The sequence below is a fragment of the Echiichthys vipera genome (genome assembly GCF_963691815.1).
Source record: "Echiichthys vipera genome assembly, chromosome: 8".
Taxonomy (NCBI): Eukaryota; Metazoa; Chordata; class Actinopteri; order Perciformes; family Trachinidae; genus Echiichthys; species Echiichthys vipera.
This window is the reverse complement of record NC_139833.1, coordinates 7,356,623-7,378,905: the sequence shown is the minus strand read 5'-3', so window position 1 is coordinate 7,378,905 and position 22,283 is coordinate 7,356,623. Positions and strand designations below refer to the sequence as shown.

Genomic DNA, 22,283 nt, shown 5'->3' with positions numbered 1-22,283 from the left:
CGTCACTGTCTCACACAGACACCACGAGTCTGCCTTCAGCTTCTTTTGTCTCAGCTTCTTTTTGCGAGGACCCCGGACTTACTGCCCAGTTTGAATATTTTAAATCCTAAAACAGCCTGCAATCAAAAATATAGCTCTTAGTTGAATTAATTAAACACATATTAATATGTAATGATACTTTATTTATATTTATACAGCGTTCTTTAAAAGGAAGTCAAAGTGATTTACATGGGTGACATTTCAGGACTGCAACAAGGCAAAAATAAAATCACTCACTCACTCACTCACACACTCTCTCACACACACACACACACTCTCACACAAACACACACACACCTTATGAATATTTCAAAATAGAAATTATTCTAAGTGACCCTTGAACATATTCTTATTATGCAGAGTAAAAAGCGATAAAAACAAAGATAAAACAATCTTTTCACATGTAAAAAATGTAATTAAAGGAATGGCGAGTAAATGCCACGCCAGGTTAGCAAATCTAGCAACTGTCTTGTCTGATCAGGCGTTTTCTGGAGCTGATGATGGAAGAGGCTAAGGAGTGAGTCTGCGCCATCTCACTTCCTTCTCATCCAGAGAAAATGATGATGGGTAAAGACAAACTTTATGAGCTGAAGTTTGATAACGGCTTATTGAAATAAACCTATTTGTGAGGGGGCGGGTATAAAAGGATTCTGGGCACGTAGATTTCAGAAATAAACATTAACTTTGTTGGATAGAAACATTAAAAGTCTGGTAAAACCTTCTTTATCATTTTTTGGCAGTTTTCAAGCCTTTATTCAGCGGGACAGCTATGAAACGGGGTGGGGGGCATGCAGCAAAGGGCCGCAGGTCGGAGTTGATCCTACTGTTTTAAAATTTACACCAAAAATCTTTTCATTAAAACGAGTGCCACTGACCAGGGCAAAAAATGCACCACGCTCCATTTCTTACACATTAAATTGGATTTCAGAAGAACATTCCCTTCTTTTTCCTGAGCGCGTCAATGAGAAGTGGATGCTCTCCCTCAAGGATTCGGAGGAAGATGTCTTTGCCATCATTACCAGCAGAATTCAGAGGACCATTGTAGAGTGCCCTCATCTTATCCCGAGAGGTCGGTATAACCGAGATTTCATCATATTTCCCTTGTTTGATGACTTTTTTTTGGAGGAGCAGATCTAGAACTTCTGCAACGTTGCTCACTCTGTTGATCAGATCAGTTCTGTGTTTATCCACAAAGTGCTCGTCTGAGGAAAGAGGGGGGACATTGGATTGATTTTGGTTAATATCTTCACAGGCTATCACAAACTCCTGTGAAGTTAAAAGGTTTTTTTACTTGTTGAGTCGGACAGTTGAACATTCAAACTTTATTAGTCAAATCTGGTTAAAGTTTTGATTGTTTTGCAAAGTCAAAATGTAAATTCAACTCCTTTGAGACAGTTTTTGCGGTGGCTGACCCTAAACACTGGAACAACTCAACTGTTCATATAAAAGCGGCTCCTCCGCCCCGTAATTCACCTGGTAGAGAGGGCACCCCATACACAGAGACTAAGTCCTCACTGCAGCGGCCCAGGTTCAACTTCTTTAGAGTTGAGCTTGACCTCATCTTGTTGTACTTAAATTATTTTATAATCATTATATTAAGTTATGTCTTTGGTTCTTCCTCTTGTTCCACTTTGGTCAACTGTGGTTGTTTTAAATGTGTAATATGGCGTTCCGGTTGGCTGGGAGGAGACGCAGACATGCACGTCTGAGCTCCCCCATAGCAACCTTAACATTAGTCAACGAGCCAGTCTTTATATATATTCATATACAGACTTGTTGTTTTAAGTTGAACATGCAGCACCTTGGGAATGTGAGTTTTTTGTTTGTTTCAGTGGAGATATTTAGAATTCACGGGATGCTGAAGTGAAGTCAAAGGAGGCTAAAGCTAACGCTAATGTTACTGGACAGGCAGGGAGTGTACCTATGTTCCCTGGGTCGTACGGTTCCCGCTTTGTATGTGACCAGGGAACATAGGACCCTTATTTTAAATTTAAAAAAAAGGTCCAATGCTCCCCGCTTTTCACAAAAACGGTCCAATGTTCCCTGGTCAAACAGTGGCGGATTCCATGGCAAAGAGGCCTATGTAGACCCTAACACTACCCCCTAACCCCGACCCTAACCCTAGCAAAACAGGAACTAAATCAGCAGAGGCATAGGCTTATGCGACCGGGGAACATAGGACAAGGGGAACATAGGGATGAGCTCGACAGGCCAAGGGCGTTAGCTCAGCCTGACAAAAATGGATGAGGAAGCGGAGACAGAATACCGAAATACACAAGGGGATAAACAGCCTGAGAGAGGAAATGAAAGCGGCCATCATGCTAATAGTAGAGCTAATGCTCTGGAAGAACAGGTGGAAGCTGAGTAAAGAAATTATGAGTTTTACTGCAGAGCACGGTCATGGAGATGTTTGCTAGAGTTAGACAGATAGGTAAAATAATATCAGTATATGGTGCCTAATTTACACGTATTTTACCTGTGTGTCACCTAAGCATTACATTTGCTGTTATGGTAGTCTGTCTTTTAATTTTCTGTTGCCGCTTTTCTGTGATTGTTTCTTTGAAGTACTTTAAAGAAAGCTCAATAAAAACAAATTGAAATCAATGTGCTATATAAATAAAGTTTGACTTGACATGCGCGGCAGGGCGCTGTCTGTCTCAAAACAGGCTGACAGAGAAGAGTGCAGTTCTTCTGAATACAAATATGAATCATTTTAAATGTCTTACCCTGTGTAGGACCAGTGCTTTGGCCGCTTTGGTATTCATCTGAAAAAATATGTACGTGTAGCTGATTTACTGCCGTTATCCAAGAGTCGATATCTGCTCGTGATTCACATGCGATAAAATGAAATTGGCAGCGTGGATAAATTCATGCGGTAAGATTTGAAACTGACCTGTTGGAATGACACACGTCCACACTGGCTGAGCCGTATTTTCCTGTGTGAGCTTGAGCACCAAGGCTTTGCCTGGGTTTTTCACAGACACATTGAAGAAATTTGGTTCTATGAGTTCATACTTGAACATTAATGTCTGGAAAAGAATAAAAACAATAAATAAATAAGGGAAAGAAGTTCGAGCAGAATCTTTTTTTCTTCTTCTTCATGTTTTCAAAGGAAGTTAAGACAATTGTGGTGGTATTTATAGTTACATCAAAGATACTACAGACAGGGACAAAAAAGAAGTCTATTGCCAAATATTGGTAACATTTTAGGCTTGAATGGTGATCATGATTGTAGGTATATTTGAAAGTATCTTTTTACTGTCTGTAACCACAGCTGAGGCTTTAGGTCCGAAGCACAATTAAAGCTGCTGTGCAACAGTGAGACGTGGTGGAGGAGGACTTGTCCATAGTACATGACCTGAAGAGGCAGGCGTCTATAGAGGCTTTCACTTAACATCATTACGGTGTGAGTTTTGATTGGATCAAATAAAGATTTCTTAGTCTACAGAATACGCCTTGTTGGCCGGGACATCTTTGCAGCACCACAACTATTTTGCCTTAAAACAGATGCATTAAAATCATTTAAACGCTACACTGACTTGTCATATGCAGAAAGGTGCCTGTCTGTGTCATTCACACTCGGCGTCCCGATCGCCTGTTGCATGTAACTTTGGCAAGTGGGTCAGTGGGTGAAGCTTGAAACATATTGGATCATGGTTTATGGAGACGATTTATCTGGTTTTGTCCCTGGTTTTAAACTCTGATTTAAGACGTTTCCTGAGGAGCTGAAAGCTTTTTGCTGTCAACTGTAGCTGCCATCAGCTTGTTCGCTCAGTTAGTCGTGCTGCTGGAAGCTCAGAGCCCCAGGGGAGTGTTGGTGTTTACACCACTCACACAGGAGCTTCGGACCGCTGGGATTGCGTTTTCAATAAAATTGCGATTACATGTGCCACCCCAGTTGTGACCATTTTTTCCAAAAGATTGGTAAAAGTAACTGTAAAAAGTAAACTGTGGAATAGAGGCGGGGGAACAGAAGCTGTCACTGAGGTCTGCATGGGTCTTGAGATTTCTGAGACTTCATCACGCCAGTAGCTGAAGAAAGGAACGAGCTTAGAGTGCCACACAGTTTGTGTAAGTGGTGTGTTAAAGTTGGATTATCATGTCACATTTTCTCGTTTCAAACATCAAAAACCAGCGCAATGGTTGTTTAATTGTCCTCTTATAGTATCTAACTCCTGAGCAATTCACAGTTAACTCTACAGATATCAAATCAGTTCACAACATACGTCTGAATGGATTTCTTCACCGCCCAAATCTGCTGTTAGTCTGAACCAGTCATATATTTGCAGGGGCTGCTTTGGATGCTGACATCTGATCCTTGTGTATCCATCTATATTGTCCAATTCCTGTAGAAAAAACACAACATTATCATCTTTTGTATTCTTCAATTCATTCATGGTGTCATTCTGTATCTTTTTAGTGGTATTGGTGACAGTAATATATGAAATAACCTCTATGAGAACACGATCGGGTGGAATCTGGTAAACATGGAGTGTGAGGGACGATGAGTTGGTCTTATATATCAAGACCTTACAGTCTATCTTCCATGAAAGGCCTAATTTCACCAGGAACAGTAGTGCAGAGAAAACTGGTTCGGACAGCTTGACATGGGACGATGTGACCTCAGACACTTTTTCCACAACAGCTCCACAGTCATCCATGTGTAGAACTGCAAACCTGTCTAATATTGTCGGGTCGTCATCTGCACAAAATATAAAAACAAACAATTAGTGAAAAGAAAAGGATTGTATCTGTAGTTTTTGTACACATGCTGTCAGAAATGTCAAAAGTCAGTGCATTTTTTTTATTTTCTTCATGTTTACTTACCCATGCAGATCCAGTGTGGCAGGTACACTACATCCAGCTTCCCAGCAACGACTGTGATGTCTATGAGGGGACCTGCAGGCAGGTACTGTAAGCTTTCAATCCTCTCAATGTGTTCCTTCACAGAGCAAAACTGGTACTTAAAGCTGACACTTTCCTTACAGACCCACCGCAATCCAGAGACACTGCATTCAAAGTGTCCTGCGTCAGACTGTAGGCTAAAATGTGAAAAAGAAAGCAAGTGAGTTTGTGTTTATACACAAAAATACAGCAGGGGTGAAGATTTTCCTTCCAAGCTGAAGTGTTTCCTGTGGTTCCAGTTTGCTGTGACGCAGTGTTTATGATGTTATTTTACCTGTAAGTTGGAGCCTCATCATCTGTAAAGTTCACTTCAGGTTCAAGTTGAATCCAGTCACTGGAGACCTGCTGCAGACCACAATCATGTTCACAAATAAATGGAGATGTTTCTTTTTGCATCATCATATAAATGAATGTAAGAGATTACCTTAATGCTTCCACCACCCTCAAGCTCTGAGCTTCTTGAAGGCCCTTGCGAAGACACAAATTAATATGTCTGAATTATGTTATTTCAATATATGAAAGCATACATTTCCAAATGTTTTGCTGCTCTTATAGGAGAGTCATCAGCTATGCAGAACAGACTGGACAGTTGAGTGAATCGACTGAAGGTCAGATGTACTTAATGTAGCTGTTTAGCAACAATGCCTCACGAAAACGAATTTGTTAAAAATACGGAATTTGCGGTGTTTTCTATGATTACACATGTAAAGTAATAGCTGATGATGTTGCAGTACTGCTATATAAGCAGCAGCCTGTCCTATGTTGTTGTGGAGCTCGCCACGATTGCTTCTTGATTGTACGTCACAACCTCGTTATAAGACACGCATTGATTGATTATTTTTATCCGACCAAATCTGCAGTAAACATTCAACCTCAGCATCAGACCCCGGCGAACCCTTCTGCGCCATTTTTTTAAATCTCCATCGCTGGGAAGTCGCATATAAATTGACGTTAGGATCGCCTTCGACGCTCATGCTCGTGCTTGTACAATCGTGCCGAAGCCCACCTCTCTCAACCGGACCAGGGCCGGAAAGTGCCTAGTCACGGTACAGTTGCACTCACACCGGTCAAAGGAACTAGACTTTAGCCATGAATCGTACTTGGGTATGGTACAAATGACAAGTGTGAGTGCACCCTGAATAAAATGATTCAAACCACGCTGTCAAGATCTGGTTCTGTCAGTGCCCTCCTCTCCTTTGTATTGTGTGTGTTTGTCTCCCTCTGTCTGCGTTTCCTTGCATGTGCTTCTCCCTGTCTGTCAGTAGGTTCGGTAGGCGTGCCTCCAAAGCTGCAACCTGTTAGCTAATTACATCTACACCTTTAAAGCCTGAAGCTGGCAGGTATGCAGCGCCGGACCGTCGTCGACCCAACCTTGGTAAAACTATTCCCCCCGGACTGGCATCCCCTTTCTCGTAGTGATTTTCACGCTCCCCGTTGTAAGCTTACTAATCGTGTTTTGTGTTCTGTTTTCTCTCCGTAGTTCCCGTGTTCCCGTTTTCCCCGTCCGTCTCCCGATCTCCCGACGTCTCCCCGTTCTTGTATTGCCGTGTTTGTTTAGTTAATCTTTTGTGTTATTATCTGTAGTTTGTTTCTGTTAGTCTGTTTTATTAAACGTTTAATTTGTAACTTTCTTTTTGTCCGTGTCTGCATTTGAGTCCACCTTTGTGTTATCCCCGTACCGTTCATGACACACGCTCTGCATACCAAAGTTTTGATGTTAGAATAACACTAGGGGTTTCCATACCTTTGGATCCTGAGCTGATGTCTGACAACTTCTTCACCAGATCATCCCTGTTCATCTCCATTAAAACCCTCCTGGTCACCTCCGCAGACTCATGGCCGTAGGTCTCCACCATCAGCTCCACCATCTCAACTCTGTCGGCCGTCTCCATTTTATGGCTTGAGATTCTCGGGAGGTCTTTCTCTACTTCAGTGAACTGCAGGACATGCTTGAACAGCTCAAGCTCTCTGTAACTGAAATCTTCCAGCGTTTCCAAAAGCTTCTCCCTTTGTGATGTCATGGGTACTTCCTGATGGATTCAGAGTAATCACAAGGCTTTAATGTAATGTCGCCACTGTAGTGATGACCCATTCGTTAGTTTGCATTAATGTAAGCATGTAAGAGCATGGGAGTATTGTAACTAATACTAATCTCATTAAGCACAATTTATACAGCAGTTGTGAGGTTTGTGGTTTAAAAACTTTTTCCACCTCTTCAATGAAAAGGTCAAAACTTCAGCGACACTTAATATATAGAACAACTTCCTTGTAAGATGCGTTTTAACTTGTGGCCTTCATCAGGGTCATTACAAACAGAATTTAAATACAGAAGGACTTCTAGCCACAAGACACATGACCCAACCCAGCTTTGCATGTGTGCCATTGGCTGATATGTACTTGGAGCAATAGGATTGGTTCTCTTTCTGTACAGTGTTGAAATGCTGTTTGTAATGTGCTTCATGATGACACTGATGAAGACTACTGTACACGCAGAAACGCGTCAATCTAGCAATAAAGTTGTTCCATATTTCAAAAGGATTGCTGGACTTAAAGACCTCTTTCCCTTCTCCATGCACCTTGGAAGTAGCCTCTTTACTGTCGAAATGAACATCATTTCTACTTGTAACAGTTAAATGAAAGCTGCGTTGAGTAAAGTGTGTCTGATGTGGCATTACTCACTCTCTGGAGAGGTTCAGGTTGATGTTCATCTGAGGAAAAGAAAACTTAAAATGATGGACTGATTCAAAATACCACAACTTTGGTCAGATGTAGTTGCTTTTGAATAAAAAAAATAGACCTTTATGATAAACATATGATCGTGTAATGTGAATGTTTTTGTCTCTGACCTTTGAGCCTTGAGCTGGTCTCTGACAACCTCTCTACCAGGTCGGTCCTGTCCATGTCTATTAAAACCTCCTTGGTCACCTCCAGAGGCTGCTGGTTCTCCACCATCAGATCCACGAGCCCCTCTGCGTTTGCCCAGTCCAGTCGTCTCCATGTGATTTGTGGGAGGCTCTTCTGGAAGTACGTGAACTGCAGCAACCACTTGAAGTTCTTTATCTCCTCACTGCTCAAATCCTTCAGTGTTTCCTTCAGTTTTTCCTTGAAATTCAAAGGATACGTGTAATGTGTAATTACAGTGAGACAGTTGAAGATTTATTTCTTTGTATTTCATCAGTGTCAGTGTTTTAGACATAGATGCTGCAAGATTTATGTTTTTTCTGAAGACAATGATACACTTAGCACTATGTGTCTTAGTTTTACCTCGATTTCTTTACATACAGCAAGTTTTGCATGTGTATTCATTCACAACATCAAAGCAAAAACTAAATGTCTGTGTTTCTTTACAGGGCTCTTCTTTGTAAAAGGTGAAAAAAGTCAGAATAAAAGGATAGGCTGACATTTCCTGATCTCCAGTAGTGGAGCCGTGGAGCATTAATCCATAACATCAGTGGTGGATACCATTATTGCTAAAGAGCTCAGCCTCAAACGCTCTGAGAATCACCAAATAAAACACTTGGTTGGGTTGAGATCATTAATAATGTCCAAGATTTGGATGTTTTCAACCTGCATCTGTTGAATGAAAGATGCAATGTGTCAAGTCAGACTCACATTGTCCAGCGGTGCAGCTCCATGTTCATCCACAGAGTGTTTCTCTGAGGAGAAAAGACATTTAAAATTAAAGCTAAAAGCAGTGATGAACAGGCCCTGGCACCTGCGTTCACATCAGAGGAGCTGACGGGACGCTGGTTGATGCGATTATGCATTTCTGTGACCATCGGACACTGCCCGACTTAATGTTATCTCCTGGATGAGTGTGTGGAGCTGGAACTGACGTGTTGTGAGTTCTCTGAGTATCGCCTGTTTAGTGTTAATGTCTGTGTTACGTCAGTTATTTGCTTAGCGTAGTACGTAGTTACGTAACTGGCGTAAATGTCCGCACCGCTAGTTCCGTTCATTCTACGGTGATGTTGGAAGTCACTGACGATGATGTTTGTTGTTTTGTTGTGTGTGTTAACTGTGATAAGCTAATTGAATCAGCATGATGTTTATGAGGCTAATGTTTACTGCGTGTAACTAGCTAACTGTGTTCATGTGGTAATACTAGCAACTATGTTTGCTTGCTTAGTGTGTTAATACCTGCATGTGTATTTTAATTGCATGTGGGGAGTCATGTACCACTTTTCCTTTTCCTTATTTAATTACAGAAACTTCCACCATTGTGCACTACAACTTGTGTTCAATGTAATACCGTACGATTGAATGAGTAAAATCAGTCAACTCTCACTGGTGACTGTCCTTCCTGAGCGAAAGCCCTGAGGCGACGTAAATATTACTCTGCCAGCTCATCTCAAACAAAATCAATCTAAACATGACGTATTGCAAATTTGTACCACTTCCGGTGTGTGCTATGTGGCGTTATTAAAACAATCATTATAGCTCATGCCACTGTACATCGTGGAGATCACACCATGTAAATTTCATGTAAATTGGATGATCTTTGTCACATAGGGTTTACCTGCTGCTGTCAATAGGTGGCACTATGACCATGACTCAATATGGGCGTGGGGATGTCTTCACATCTGGACTCACCTGAATGTGATATTTTGGCCAGATTGGACTCTAATAAGTCAAGTTGTGTCGTGGCGAAACATACAAGTGCTTAAAAGGGTGTGTTGTGACTTGATTTATGACATCATCGTTTAGCGGGTGCAACGGCTCCTTTTCGTGCTAGTGCCCTGATGACTCAGATGATTATATATCTATTTAACAATGATAGATAGATAGATAGATAGATAGATAGATAGATAGATAGATAGATAGATAGATAGATAGATAGATAGATAGATAGATAGATAGATAGATAGATAGATAGATAGATGGATAGATGGATAGACGGATAGACGGATAGACGGATAGACGGATAGACTGATAGACAGATAGATAGATAGATAGATAGATTTATTTATCCCCGAGGCGAGATTAGGTCATCGTAGCAGCGGTACAAAGCAATCAGAAGTACTAAAAATAAGATAAAATATAAAATACAAAATATGAACAACAATAACATAGAAGTACAGTATCGCAGATAAAACACTATATTAAAATGTGCAATGTGGATTTAAAAAGATAGTTTTAGTTGCTTTTAAAAGAAATAAAACAATTCTAAAGCATTCAAAAACAAATAACAGGACACATACATAACTACGGGGGAATTGTTGGGTCTTTGTAAATCATAAATAAGTCATAGGGTGTGGTCTTTACCTACTCTGTAAAGTGTCCTGAGATAACTTTTGTTATGATTTGGCACTGTAAATAAAACTGAATTGAATTGAACTCATTAAACTCATAAAACACACTTGTTTAAACTATATGAGAAAGGTTTTAATTTCTTATTTAATTAATGATTGATTGATACCTGCCCCTCGCTTCTATATTTCACATTAGCGATGACACAGAAATGGATAAGCGGATTTACTTCTTTCTTTAATTTATGATTGTGTAAAGTGACAGTTTTTGTTTTGTCTTACCTTTGAGTCCTGAGCTGAACAACCTCTGCATCAGGTCAGTCCTGTTCATGTCCATTAAAACCTCCACGGTTAAGTCCACAGACTGCTGGCCGTAGGTCTGCACCATCAGATCCACTACGTCTGCTCCGCAAGTCGACTTCAGTGAGACGTCTGGGAGGTTCTTCTGGGAGACGATCATCTGCAGGAGCTCCTTGAATTTCTCGAGGTCCGTGTGACTCAAATCATTCAGAGTTTCACAAAGCAGATGTTTGACAGCTGCCACTGCTGCTGCCTGAAATAATCGACACATTCATGGGACGATTAAAAACGCGTCTCTCTGCAGCTCATGAGTGCCAACGTAGACGTGGGTGTTTCTGCTGGATCGCACAAAGTATTGATCCATTTTGTAACTGCTGTTGATCACAGTTTGTTCATTTCTTTTTTGAGAAACACAAAATACATAATTCATTGATTTCTCATATACAGGCTGCAACGCTCCTCACAAACACTGAAATCAGTCGCACTGGCTCAGAAACATTTCCAATTATTTCACGTTTTATATCGATTTGAATGCTTTAAAGATTGTTTAAAGTATGATGAACAGACATTTCTCACAAACTTTTGAAAGTTCTGTTTACTGTTGATGATGACATTTTCTCCATCTCACCGCTAGTGGTAAAATACAGATAAAATTACTGCTACTGAGCTCGACTTAAACGCAGTTTCAGTTCTAAGTTAAATCAGGAAATCATGTGTTTAGGTCATTCATCTTCAACCGCTTATGCCAGGGTCGGGGTCGCAGGGGGGGGGGGGGGGGGCTGGAGCCGATCCCAGCTGACGTCGGGCGTGAGGCGGGGTACACCCTGGACAGGACGCCAGTCTATCACAGGGCACATAGAGACGAACAGAGATAGACGACCATACACACCTAAGGGCAATTTTAGAGTCATCAATGAACCTAACACCTGCATGTCTTTGGACTGTGGGAGGAAACCGGAGAACCCGGAGAAAACCCACGCAGACACGGGGAGAACATGCAAACTCCACACAGAAAGGTCCAGGCCGGGATGCGAACCTGGAACCTTCTCGCTGTGAGGCGACAGTGCTAACCACCCTGTTCAAGCTGATCATTTCTGTCTGAATGACAGTTTGAGTTGTTAAAGTCAGACAGATGTGACGTTACTCACTTTCTTGATCAGTGCAGGTCGGTGTTCATCTGAGTGTTTCTCTGAGGAGAAAAGTGGTAAAAGTCAGGAGCGATTGATCAAACAGCCGACGATAAACATTGATATCGGACAAAATTGCTTTGGGAATAAAAAAAAACCCTGCTCTGCAAATATTTTAAGTATTCTACGTTCTTCATTAAATATATTTGGTGCACCTGATGATGTGGTTTTTGTTTCGTAACATTTCAGGCTGCTAAAACACAGTGGTATGCTACAAGCCACTTTTCCATCTCGGCATCACTCTCTTCTTTTCTCTACACTTTAAATTGTATCATTTCTCAAGTAAGAGAACTTTACCTTTGGGTCCTGAGCTGCTGTCTGACAGCCTCTGCACCAGATCAGTCCTCTCCATCTTCTTTAAAACCTCTTTGGTCGTCTCCACAGACTTATGGCCGTAGGTGAGTACCATTGAGAACACTGTGTCCTGTATGTCTGTTGTCTCCAGCAGCATCAGTGGGATGTCTGAGAACGGTCTGTAGAAGTGAATTTGCTCCCGCAGGTCCAATTTGAGCTTCCTGAGCTCCCCGTCACTCAAATCTTTCAGCGTTTCCAAAAGCAGCTCTATAAGAGACGCCATCGTTTCCACCTGGTAGATTCAGAGGAAATGTTCATGAGGTCAAAGTTCAATGTCTCAGCTGGGATGAAAACTATTTTTTGGATGAAAACTATTTTTGTGTTCAAATCAGAATCAGAGTCAGAAAACCTTTAATTTCCCGCAGACGGGGAAATTTGTTTGTCACAGCAGCAACAGAATATTACAAAGCAGAAACATAATACAAAATAAGCAATAATATACATTTAAAAAGGGAAGAAATAGACCAATATACATATTCACATGATATAGTGCAGTTGTTCTTGTTTTGTTTGTTTTGTATTAATATAATAGTGAGTAAATAAATATGAATAAATACGACCAAAAAGTGCAAAAACAGAAGTGACCAGTGTACAGGCATGTTGCACAGTGCAGGGTACAGGATGAGGTCAGTAGTCTATTGGGAGCAGTGCTGATTGTAAAGTCTGACAGCAGCAGGGAGGAAGGACCTGCGATACCTCTCCTTCGCACACTTAGGGTGCATCAGTCTGTTGCTGAAGGAGCTGAAATCTCATCAATATCTGTGCGGGTGAGAGCACATAGTATCACACGAGGTCATGATAAAACTGATCAAAAGTACCTGATTTTACAAACTGCTTGTGTTTCTGTGTAAATTAAGCAACATAAAGATGATTCACATGTGTGGTCTTCTGGTTGAAAGTTAATGTGTTGCAGTTTCATGACTGATTTTACTGCCTGGGTGTAATTCTTTCAGAGACTGTGGAAAAAAAACACCAACGAGGCTTCGGATTATTCAAGAGTGGCTGTTACCAAGATGCATCTTTTCTTCTAATGTACAAAGGTAAGAAACACATTTATTGTTTTGTTCTTATTTGTTATAGAAAAACAAATGACGAAGAGTGTATCGTGATGTGTAATGTGTATTTCACTGTATATTTTGCAACGTCACATAAACGATCAAATAAATGAATGACTACAAACAAATGTAAGGGATTACCATAATGCGTCCACAACCCTCGGGCTCCAAGCTTCCTGAAGGCCCTTGTGAAGACACAAATGGATGTTTTAAATTCTGTTATTTTGATACATGAAATAATGAGGTAACTCGTTTATTAAGTCAACAAAGTACAGACGAGCTACGTGAAGCCGTTTAGATATTAAATAAACCAGATATTCAATTATGCAAATTGATATTTGATTGGGAATAACAAAAAATAAAATGAAAATAGTGCATGCATGCAGATGAACAGCATTCAGTCCCTCTCAGCAAAAAGAAACAGGCTTTGCTGGCGGCGAATGAACGGGAGTTGCTGGTTCACCGCTGCCTTGATTGGTTCGTTTGTTCAGGTTATTTTGTGCCTTTGTAGCTGATTCTAGCGGCCGGTGTAGGATACGTTCCGTAGCATGGATGATATTTCTCTAGTCAACGGCCATTTGAGAAGAGGGATGATGGCCGATGACGCCCCTATAAGATCCCAGACAAACCATTCAAGACAAACACACAGATTCCAATGGCTGCACACAATTTGGATAAAGAGAAAAAGGCAAAATCAAGGTAAAATAATTCAGCCCACGCTCTGCTTTGATATTAGAAAAGTGGGGGGGGGGGGGGGGGGGGGTTCACACCTTTAGATTCTGAGCTGATGTCCGACAACTTCTGCACCAGGTCGCTCCTGTTCATCTCCATTAAAACCTCCCTGGTCACCTCCACAGACTGTTCGCCGTGGGTCTGCACCATCAGCCTCACAAATTTCTCTCGGTCTGCCATTCGGTGTGCTGAGGAGATACTTGGGAGGCTTTTCTTCGTTTCATGGCCATGCAGGATGTGCTTGAACTGCTCGAACGCTCCGTCACTTAAACCGCGCAGCGTTTCCAAAAGCTTCTCCATTAGTGACGTCATCGTTACTTTCTGATGGATTCACAGTAATCAGAAGGCATTTATAGCATTGCTCATTCCTTTCGATCGATACAGGCATTTAAGGTATCAGAGTATTACAACAACTAATATTAACCACATCAGGCACAATTACACATTAGGTGAAATTGGATTTTAAAGACTTTTGTGCTTTATTTTGATAGTGAGAGGGGCAGGCAGGAAAACCAGGGGGAGAGCGAGGGTATGACGTGCAGCGGCATGTCTGAGCTGGACTCAAACCCTGGTCGCTGCGTTAAGGACTCAGTCTGAATGAGACACACTCTGCAAGATAAGCTACAAAGGGGCCCTGGAAGTTAACTGCAAAAATAAAGTACCTCGATGTGTGTTCATTTCTGTAACTTCAGTCCGGCACCATGTGATGAATTACATTTATTTCTATGAACTCGTTATCAGTAATTGTGCTTTATTGGCTCAAAGGTTAGGGGCAGGGCTTATATGACAAAATATATCCCTCAACAGACTTCTTGTAGTCGATCACATGAGCGGTTCTTGAAAACGCTGCAAGCAGCACTTCCAGAGGCCAAGATATCGTTCCACTCTGGGCGGGCACTGCTCGAGTCTCTATAAACCGGTTACCAGTGATTTTACTCTGACGGTCTCTAACTCGGTCTATCACTGCGCCACCAAAAGCGGGAATGAGTCACAATGAGTCATAAGAGTGTTTCACCTGTAACTGATGTGACATTACTCACTTTCTGGAGCCATTTGGATTGTGTCTCTGAGGAGAAAGAAAACAGAAAATGACTCAACGACTAGAAACAACTTCAGCTTGATTTTGTTACTTTTGAATAAAAGATAATAGGGAAAAATAATACCCGAATCTGCTTGATAGTTACATCATAAAAAGCAATCACACAGACAGAGAAGTTGAACATGCTTTCCTGTATTTCCTTAAATAGTGACCGGATCTCCCTCAACTGGAGAAGCTAACGGGCCTTTATTTGTATGTGTTGAACATACTCTGACGATTATTCGAGGACCAGTCGTGATTTGACTCTCTGCCTTTAGTTGAGGAAATACGGTGTATCAGAGATGTTGGACATAATGTCATTAACACCCATTAAATCTAACGGACTAACACATGAGCCCTGCAAGAAATACTACCTTTGTGAAGATTACAATGTCTAAATTGTGTCCAAATATCATTACAGTGCAGTCAAATTATAATATTTAGTGTGTCAGAGAGGGGGTGAATTGAGTTAAGAAGAAGAAGAAGAATTACTTTATTTATCCCGCACGGGGAAATTGAATTTTTTCACTCTTATTATTAATCATGTTACACACACAGGCCCAAAATACACACACATGCACAAACAGGACCTATACATGCAATTAAGGAGAGATGTTAGAGCGAGGGGGCTGCCAGTGACCAGCACCCCGAGCAGTTAGGGGTTTGGTGCCTTGCTCAACAGCACCTCGGCAGTGCCCAGGAGATGAACTGGCACCTCTCCAGCCCCCAGTCCACACTCTACACATGGTCCACACCGGGACTTGAACCAGTGACCCTACAGTTCCCAGCCAAGTCACCTATGGACTGAGCCTCTGCCGCCCCATGGTTGTGCAAAAGGCTCAAGTAAAGTAGGAAGTGTGGGCAATGAGGTTTAATGCACTGAAGGGTTTAAGCTAGGTTTATTGTCCCCAAGGGCTCACGAAAAATGACATCACCACATCTCATTCACAACCAGCGCAAAGGCTCCAAAGTGGTTTCTGTGGTAAAAATCTTGAATGATTGATCGAACAACTGACGATAAACATTAATATCAGGCAATACTGCTTTGTGAAAAAATACAAAATATTACACTGAAACCTCCTTAAACTTCCGGTGACATAATAATAGTGATAATGAAGAAGAAGAAGAAGAAGAAGAAGAAGAAGAAGAACGAAAGCTACTTCTTTTTTTATATCATGAAATATTTGAAGAGTTCTTTTCCAAAACGAGATAAAAGCCAAATTTAAAAAAAAAAATGAGTGTGTCATGTCACTTTGCTGTATACAGAACCTTTTCACTGCTTCATCAATGTTTCTGCCAAATCGCTTTATTTCCTTGTTTAAAACGGTCTCAAGATGCAGTTCCTTTCCAAACCGCGACCAGCGCCAAACCTATTTTTAGCCTAAATGCGATACGTCCTCTCGACCAATCAGAATTCAGTGAGCGTTCTATGCGATCCAACATGGCGGCGCTCTGAAGCGGGAGAGCTTTTGGTTTCTTCCGTCCGTCGTCCGTCCGTTCAACATGTTCAGACTGAGCCATAAAAACCATCTTGACAAGATACATTGAATATTAACCAAATGTGTGGGTCTGGGTAAAAAATGTAATTTTCCCTGAAAAACTATTCAAATGGATTTATAGCGTTTTGGAAAAGAGCTCCTCATATGTTCCCATACGTTTCTGTTCTTACCTTTGGTTTCGGAGCTGATGTCTTGTAAAATCTGCACCAGATTAGTCCTGTTCATCATCTTTAAGACCTTCCTGGTCAGCGCCACACACTCATGGCTGCACATCTTCCCCATCAGCTCCACTATGTACCGTCTGTCTGCCACTTCCAGTCGAATACTTGGGATTGGTGGGAAACCTTCCTCCAGTTCAATGAGTGACTTGAACTTGACAAACTCTTCATAACTCAAATAGTTCAACGTTTCAAAAACCATCTTCTTTGCCGACGCCGTTTGTAGCTGGAACATTAAAAGATTAAACATTAAAAGACCACATCATACAGTACATACAGGATAGGATCTATGCTGTTGGTGACATTAACTACCATGACTGGAAACCAAACTCCCGAGTTATGACACGTGGTTTCCCTTTTGTATGTTTTTTATGATCAAAGACAGTGGCTAACGTAAAAATGTTGGTTCTGTAAACGACAAACAATGGGTCAATGAATGGTTCCAATATTTTTGAAAAACACACTTTGCCCTTCACAGTCACCACATTTCAAATCAGTGGGACACCTGTGGGAGATTTTGGACAGAGGTATTAAGCCGCATGTCCGTCAAACACTGTTGGCATAGTACCTTAAGCAGTGTAGGCAAGTTAACCCGTATGGGCATAAACACTAGATCTGTTTTCCGTTTCTATCTCTTCAGTATAGATGGGGTTAATATAGTAATGATATAATTATATGATATAATTACAGATTAAAGATAATCAGATGGTGACCGCCGGAACACACCAACCCGCCTGATCAGCGCGTGTGCTTTGCAGAACCTTTTTATTTTGTTGCCTATGACGCGATAGTCGGACTTCGTCACCACTAGATATTTGATGTCAGCTTGTTGTGTCCCTGACTTCATGGCTTCACCACCCCCTAAAAACCCATTGCGTCACGATGGAGTCTAATCGCCAAACTGTGCACATTTCTCATCCTTTTATAGACAAATCAAAAACATTTGTTCGGGGCGGCCCATGTAAAGAGGCTGAGGGTCCTCGAGGCCCTTTGCTGCATGTCTCAGCCTCTCTCCCGCCCCAGTTCCTGTCTGTCCTATCTAATAAAAGGCTTGAAAACTGCCCCCCCCAAAAAAAACATCTTTAAAAAAACCAAACATTTGTTCACTCAGGATGAAGTCTCCCCTTATTGGATTGATGTTTTTTTTGTAGTGACTTTGGGTTGGAATTGATTATAGCTTATGTGAATCTGACGACAGCTGCTGTTGAAACAATCTATGATCTTTCCAGAGCTACGCTTCAGGCCTACAGGAGAAGATTACATATACAGTACGTCGTCAGAGGAGGAGTCCTTTGAGGATTTTAGAAACGTTTCCCAAAGTTTGACTTGAGTCTCAAAAAACAGCGTTTATATGGGAGGAACAACCTACAATATCAGAACTTAATAACATAAATAAGGATTTACTCACAGTATCCATGACGTTCTTCTCATTTGGTGTCTCAAGGGCTTTGATTAGAAATGGCTCATAAACACATAGGACGTTGTAGAAGATTTCTTTCACTTCACTGTGTCTCAAAAAGCCAAGGAGAGCCCTCATCTTCCCCTGAGAGGTATGCGGAGCCAAGACATGGTCATAAGTCTCCTGAGGGATGACGCGGTACATGAGGAGCACATCCAAAATGGGTTCAATGTTGTGCACTCTTTGGATCAGCTGGGATCTATGGTCATCCACAAAGTGCTTGACTGAGGGAAGACGGTAAAAAAAAAGACTCAACAATGACCTTATAAGAGAAACATGAAGCCAGCTTGATACATTTCTTTTCATTACAAGATGTTATAAACACTTGCTATAGTGTACTTTTTGATGACTGGGGTCAATCAAAAACAATTTATAACTTCTGTGACTGTGATTTCTATATAGTTCAGTTGATTGTGCATCGTATTCATTAAGTGCATTTCTTGCCAAGAGTGAGATGAGAAGACACCCTGCACACTAAAAGCAAAGCTAGGACACAGTTAGCTTAGCTTAACAGTGACTAAACAGCTTAACTGCCAAAGGTATCTGTTTTTGTACCAATAAGACGACAAATCAACATGTAACTCAGTGAACTTTAGAAGTGCTGGTAGCCAGTAAGGCTAACGGTTTCCCTTTGTTTCCAGTCTTTATGCTAAGCTAAGCTAACCCTCTTCTGGATCTAGCTCCATTCTGTGGGCACAAACGTCTGAGTGGTGTCGATCTTCTCATCCAGCTCTAAGAAAGAGCACAAAAAGGCATCTCTCAGACAGACATCGTACGTAATGTGCACCCACCGTTTGGCCAGCTCTTAGCTGCGAATCTCTCTGAAACACATTTAAATAAAACAAATTATAATTGCATAATGATGGATGTGTCTGATGTTGCACAGCTGTTTTTTTGCATACAGTGTACACATAGCAAACAAAACGCCTTTTTCATGGTAAAAAATACATGAATAATATTACAGATTGCTCTCAAAAGGTGCTGCAGGAACGCATCATGAGCTTTGGCAGTGCACCGGACTTTGAAGCACATCCGTCATAGTTGTCAAACGGTGTAATTACAACAGTTTTGTGATACCATTGGGATCCAAAACACTTTTCTAGACTGTTATCTAGAAAAGGCAACCCGATGATCATAATCCGAATCAGCTTTATTCGCCATGTATGTGCAAACAAACAAGGAATTTGACTCTGGATTTTTTTTCTCTCTCCTCTGTACACAATGCACAGAAAAATACAAAATAAAAATAAAGTATTTACCAAAGAAGACCAGATGAAAGATATAAATATGGGCATGCAATGGCAGGGGGATAATGGGGAGATCAGGGAGATGGCCCGGGGGAAGAAACAGTTTTAGTGTCTGGGGGTCTTGGCATACAGAGCTCTGTCACGCCCACCAGAGGGAAGAAGTTCAAACAGTTTGTGTGCAGGGTGTGAGGGGTCTGCAGTGATCCTCCCTGCCTGTTTCTTCACTCTGGACTGGTATAGGTCTTGATTGGAGGGCAGGTCGGGCCGGTGATTTTTTCTGCAGACCTGATTGCCCGTTGCAGTCTGTTCCTGTCTGTTTGGTGGCCGATCCAACCCAGACAGTTATTGATGTGCACAGGACAGACTGGATGATGGAGGAGTAAAAGATGATGACTAGCTCCTGAGGCAGGTTGAACTTCTTCAGCTGTCGCAGGAAGTACAACCTCTGCTGGGCCTTTTTTCCTGACTGAGTCTATGTGGGACTTCCACTTGACATCCCGGGCAATTGTGGTTCCCCTAAAATGATTTAATCCCCCATTCAAGTTAGCCGGAGGGATTAACCAGAAGTAGCCGGCTCTAGCGCCCCCACTGTACGGGCAGAACAGGTGCCACTCCCCTATCAAGCTTTTTTAATGAAATTTCATTGCTAGGCAACAACCTTGGTCCTTGTTAACTTCCTGTCAGCTAATGCAGTTCACATAAACTTGGATACATTTAGAATTTCTATACATCTTGAAGAATTAATGATCAATGAGTGAAGTATAGTAATCATGTGTTAGCATGTGTATTAGTAATGATTAATGAGAGTGTGATAATAAGACGCAATAAGTATAAGAATTTAAGAATGTGATAGTATGTGCCTCAGCTATTATTTGACCAGGCTCAAGCTTTTCTGCTTTCTCTTTCTGCACAGGAACAAGTCAAGGTCACAAAGACAATGAACTAGCCAGCTTGCACAAATGCAAGTGGCAACTAGGTTGAGACTATACCGAAACAATACCAGATAAGGAGACAGGAACAACCATATAAGGAGGTAGGCTGTAGGGAGGATGAGAATAAGTGCTTCCTGTGGACACAGAGGGTACCCCTAAGCGTGGGGGTTGAAGATGGACGGCTGCTTCTAAAATACACATATATGCACGCACAAGCGGACACATAACCACGCCTTTGTAACAAGCATAACTGCTGGAGTTTTTAGAATAGAGATCAGAACTTCTTGCCTCTGATCACGGGTACTGTGTTGTACACAGTTACTCTAGATAGAGAATACAACATTTCTCCAGACGTCTGTATCATCCAATGTCCTGCTGCTAATAAATGCCTGCTGGCGCACTAAACTACCAACGACTGCTGACTCCAGAAAGCCTCCTGTAGAATTTGAATTACGCGATATATACTCTGTGAGGTCCTTCTGATTTGACTAACGTATTGTGTGTAAAATTCCTACAATCTACAACTTCCAGCAACCTCCATCCTCTAACCTACATATATTCTATCACTGCAGCGTGAAATCTCACTTGTGCCTTTGTAACTGTACAGAACAGCACACAGGGTTCAGGTCAGTGTCACCAGAAACGCATCCTGGGTAAATAGTCTATTTAAATGGTCCCTACAGTTTTCTATCATTAGTCTCTCCCATAGGTCAATCCCACCTGCACATTTATTCCATATCTATAATGTTTTAATGTCTTCTTTTTATTTAGTTGTGTATGTTCTTTACATGTGTATTTGTATCTATGCAGAAAATCACCGTGTCAAATTCTTGGTGTGTAATTTGTTCACATACTTGGCAATAAAGTTGATTCTGATTCAAACCCCCCCCCCCCCCCCCAAAAAAAAAAAAAAACCTCGAAAGTGAAAGTAAAAAAGGTAGCGGGCTAGTTTCAATGTTTTTCACTTTGGTTTTCAACTGGATCGATAGATTAACATCCTAAAAACAAACACATGTGAGATTAAACGTTGTCAGTTATCTCTAATGTATCAGAAAGCAGACTTTAAGGGTTTAAGGTTCTGCAGCACAAGACTTCACTACTTCCCATTCTGCAGCAGACCCCTCAGTCACAGATTTACCCAGCGTGGATGCAGCATGGTTGATGCCCGACTCTCTCAGGATCTCCAGAGCCACTTGAACAGCTCCCTGCTCGGTAAAAGTTGAAACCAGCACATCGACGATGTCTATCCTGTCTCTCCCCTCCACCTTGGCGCGTCTGACCCGCGGCTCCTCTCTGCGGTCCGCAAGATGCCAACAAAACTTCCTAAAGTCATGCTCCGGCAGGTCATCCAACATGTCCAATAAAGCCCTTCTTGTGTTTTTGTGATCCATTTCTCATGAAGAGATCCCGGACTGTTCTCCACCCAGATCAGCCGAGGAACACCGGGGTTATTTCCTTCCTACAGGGAAACAAAAGAGAAAAACTGCTGCTGCTGCGTTTGGAAAAGGAAGACAACGCGCACACTGCCATACAGTCTAGTGTGCCACAAACACACGCAGCATGTCTCGATAGAAAGTGTGTCAAATGCACTAGGTCAAAAAATACCGCTTTGCCCAACTGCATCCGGATTATGCAGTGCGTAAACACCCTGACCCACAATCCTTTGCGCAGCATTTAATTGCAAGAGGGTCAAAATCTAAACCGATGGGTTACAATAATAATCTGTAATCTGTAATTACATTTTTAGATCCATGATACCATTTATCTTGGTCAACATTGCATTCCTATTGTCAGAGAGATGATTAAAGATATCCACGGTGACATTCTTACTTGTGTTTTATAGTTTGTTACGTGTGTATATGTTTGTTTACTTGACATTTCTTTTCTTTTATTTCGAGTCGATATTTCACCCTTATTATTGATCCTTAGTATGAAATTCAAACACCCACAAAACCTATATTTCTACCACAGCTAATCTGTAAGGTCTGTTAAACAAACAAGCAAACACACAACGTACTGTCACTGGAAG

The 22,283-nt window shown here is 41.5% G+C and overlaps 1 protein-coding gene across 2 annotated transcripts; it reads right to left on the bottom strand.

Annotated features, from left to right (window-relative positions):
• Positions 1–239: 239 nt before the first annotated feature.
• Positions 240–21,852, bottom strand: LOC310950347 (uncharacterized protein). 2 transcript variants are annotated; one of them, XM_083918092.1, is made up of 22 exons: positions 21,393–21,852; positions 18,867–18,896; positions 18,025–18,299; positions 16,569–16,842; positions 14,862–14,887; positions 13,860–14,142; positions 13,231–13,274; positions 11,978–12,266; positions 11,642–11,682; positions 10,476–10,746; positions 8,557–8,600; positions 7,791–8,046; positions 7,624–7,652; positions 6,689–6,974; positions 5,369–5,412; positions 5,219–5,289; positions 4,867–5,081; positions 4,491–4,741; positions 4,266–4,385; positions 2,933–3,068; positions 2,766–2,804; positions 240–1,241 (listed from the first exon to the last, which is right to left on the bottom strand). In XM_083918092.1, the coding sequence occupies exons 1-22, from the start codon at positions 21,643–21,645 to the stop codon at positions 964–966; spliced, it is 3,555 nt and encodes a 1,184-aa protein (XP_083774218.1). In that variant the 5' UTR covers positions 21,646–21,852; the 3' UTR covers positions 240–963. The 2 variants fall into 2 exon arrangements, with proteins under 2 accessions (XP_083774218.1, XP_083774219.1); XM_083918093.1 differs by having other exon boundaries at positions 5,219–5,286.
• Between the last annotated feature and the right edge of the window lie 431 nt (positions 21,853–22,283).